Source organism: Pelobates fuscus, chromosome 5 (genome assembly GCF_036172605.1).
Source record: "Pelobates fuscus isolate aPelFus1 chromosome 5, aPelFus1.pri, whole genome shotgun sequence".
NCBI classification, from domain to species: domain Eukaryota; kingdom Metazoa; phylum Chordata; class Amphibia; order Anura; family Pelobatidae; genus Pelobates; species Pelobates fuscus.
In genome coordinates this window covers 375,473,441-375,475,426 of record NC_086321.1, presented here as the reverse complement: position 1 = coordinate 375,475,426, position 1,986 = coordinate 375,473,441, and the positions used below count along the sequence as shown (strand labels likewise).

The window sequence follows — 1,986 nt, the reverse complement described above, 5'->3', positions numbered from 1 at the left end:
TGCAATTTAAAAAACTATATATATTCAATATAACTCCCCATCCCTGTATTCTACCAGTATCAAGGGAATGGGTAGCATTTTTCCTGGTGGTCCTGTGGTGCTGCATAGGCGCTCTGCCTTCACCAGAGCCTCCTTCCCTTCTTGCTGCACAAACTCTGCAAAGATACGGGAAAGGAGATCAAAAGATCTCCCTGGCTGGGTCTGTGTGCTTGAAAGGGGCCCGGACTCGTGGGGCCCTCAGGTAGCCTAGGCCCCTTACAAGTGAAGTGGCTTTACCCCCGACTGAACCACATTCAGTGCAGCTGTGGCCAGGCCCCCTGGAGCGAAGGATCTGGTCGCAGCTGCGACCTTGAAGGTACATCACTGCCTGTAGCCTGTATGGGTCATGAACTGGGATAACCCAGTGATGCTAGCTCCCCTGTTACCCTCAGCTCCACACACATCATTTCTCACTTTCCTCCAACATGCCGAGCTACCTTCATTGATCGCACAACTGACCCTATTTTTAAGGTCAAACTGATCAATGTCGTGCCCTTTTACTGAACTCCTGCTTATAACAACTACACTAAGTGCTTTGGCGTGGCTGTTCTAAGCCTTAATTACTCTAATTAAAAAATAAATTAATAAAAGTCAATAATGTTAACATTGAGGCTGCATGTATGTCACTAGCCACTATGTCATGTCTCGACTTTTGTATCACATGTGATTCTCATGAACCTGTCTGTGGCAAAAATAAAGAAGTTAAAAAAAATAAAATATGATTTTTTATAATTTTATAAAATGTAGTGAGGCACGTTGATTGGACTATGACTGGAAATAATGAATCGAGAGTCACAGAAATCATACTTCTAGGCTTTGGAAATCTTTATGGGTTCAACATTTTAATTTTCATCATATTCCTTAACATTTTCTTGTTCACAGTAACTGGAAATCTTCTGATCATTCTGTTAGTTTCCATCAGCCGTCACCTTCATTCTCCCATGTACTTCTTCCTTTGTCATCTATCAATGTCTGATATTGTGCTCACAATGAATATTCTCCCCAACTTGCTGGGAGCAACCTTAAATGGTGGGAAAAGAATGACCATTGTTGGCTGTATAACTCAATGTTACTTTTTTAGTGGTGTCATGGTAGTAGAAACCTTCCTGCTTTCAGTGATGTCCTATGATCGATACCTGGCTATATGTGTCCCATTGCGTTACGTCACTATCATGGACATTACATTGTGCACCTGTCTGTCTGTCTTACCCTGGGTGTTAGGATTTTCCCTGAACCTAATAGGTATCATACCTATATCCAACTTTCAGTTCTGTGAAGGAAACATCATTGACCATATATTTTGTGATATTTCCCCTCTCCAAAAACTTTCATGTTCAGACAAGTCTCTGGTGGAGTTTCTAGCCTTTTTATCTTCCACTCCTTTATTTATTTGTCCTTGTGTTTTTATCATAGTGACTTATGTTCATATCTTCCTTATGATACTTAGGATCCCTTCTACCACCGGAAGACAGAAAACCTTTTCAAACTGCAGTTCCCACCTTCTCGTGGTTAGTGCATTCTATGGGACGTTAATAACCAAGTATATGATACCATCCGTAGGTCATTCATTGCTTTTGAATAAGATTATATCATTGCTGCATACTGTGTTTACCCCACTATTTAACCCTTTTGTATACAGTCTAAGAAACCGAGACTTCAGGGAAGCACTAAGAAAGATTTCTAAACGTTAGAGACACTTTCTATACATACACATTATAATCTCAAAAAATGTCTCTAAATCATTATCTGTCAACCTTCACTGCTTTGCTCTAAATCACCGAAAACAAACTAATCAATAAACTATTGATACTTTGCCTACCATCAATAAAAAGGAATTTAAAATACATTTCAGTACATTTAAATAATTGAAATGTATTCGGTGACCTTGAACAACAATATATAGAAACAATGTTATCATACCCTGCTGTCATGTTCTAATTGTAAACT

General features: G+C 39.3%; 1 protein-coding gene across 1 annotated transcript; it reads left to right on the top strand.

Annotated features, from left to right (window-relative positions):
• Positions 1-806: 806 nt before the first annotated feature.
• LOC134612305 (olfactory receptor 11L1-like) lies at positions 807-1,730 on the top strand. Its single transcript, XM_063456644.1, has one exon. It carries the CDS (start codon positions 807-809, stop codon positions 1,728-1,730), a length of 924 nt encoding a protein of 307 aa, XP_063312714.1.
• The last annotated feature ends 256 nt before the right edge of the window (positions 1,731-1,986 follow it).

What these genes read in the sequence shown, in the direction of transcription:
- LOC134612305 (XM_063456644.1), top strand. Translation starts at nt 807, where the DNA reads ATGACTGGAAATAATGAATCGAGAGTCACAGAAATCATACTTCTAGGC.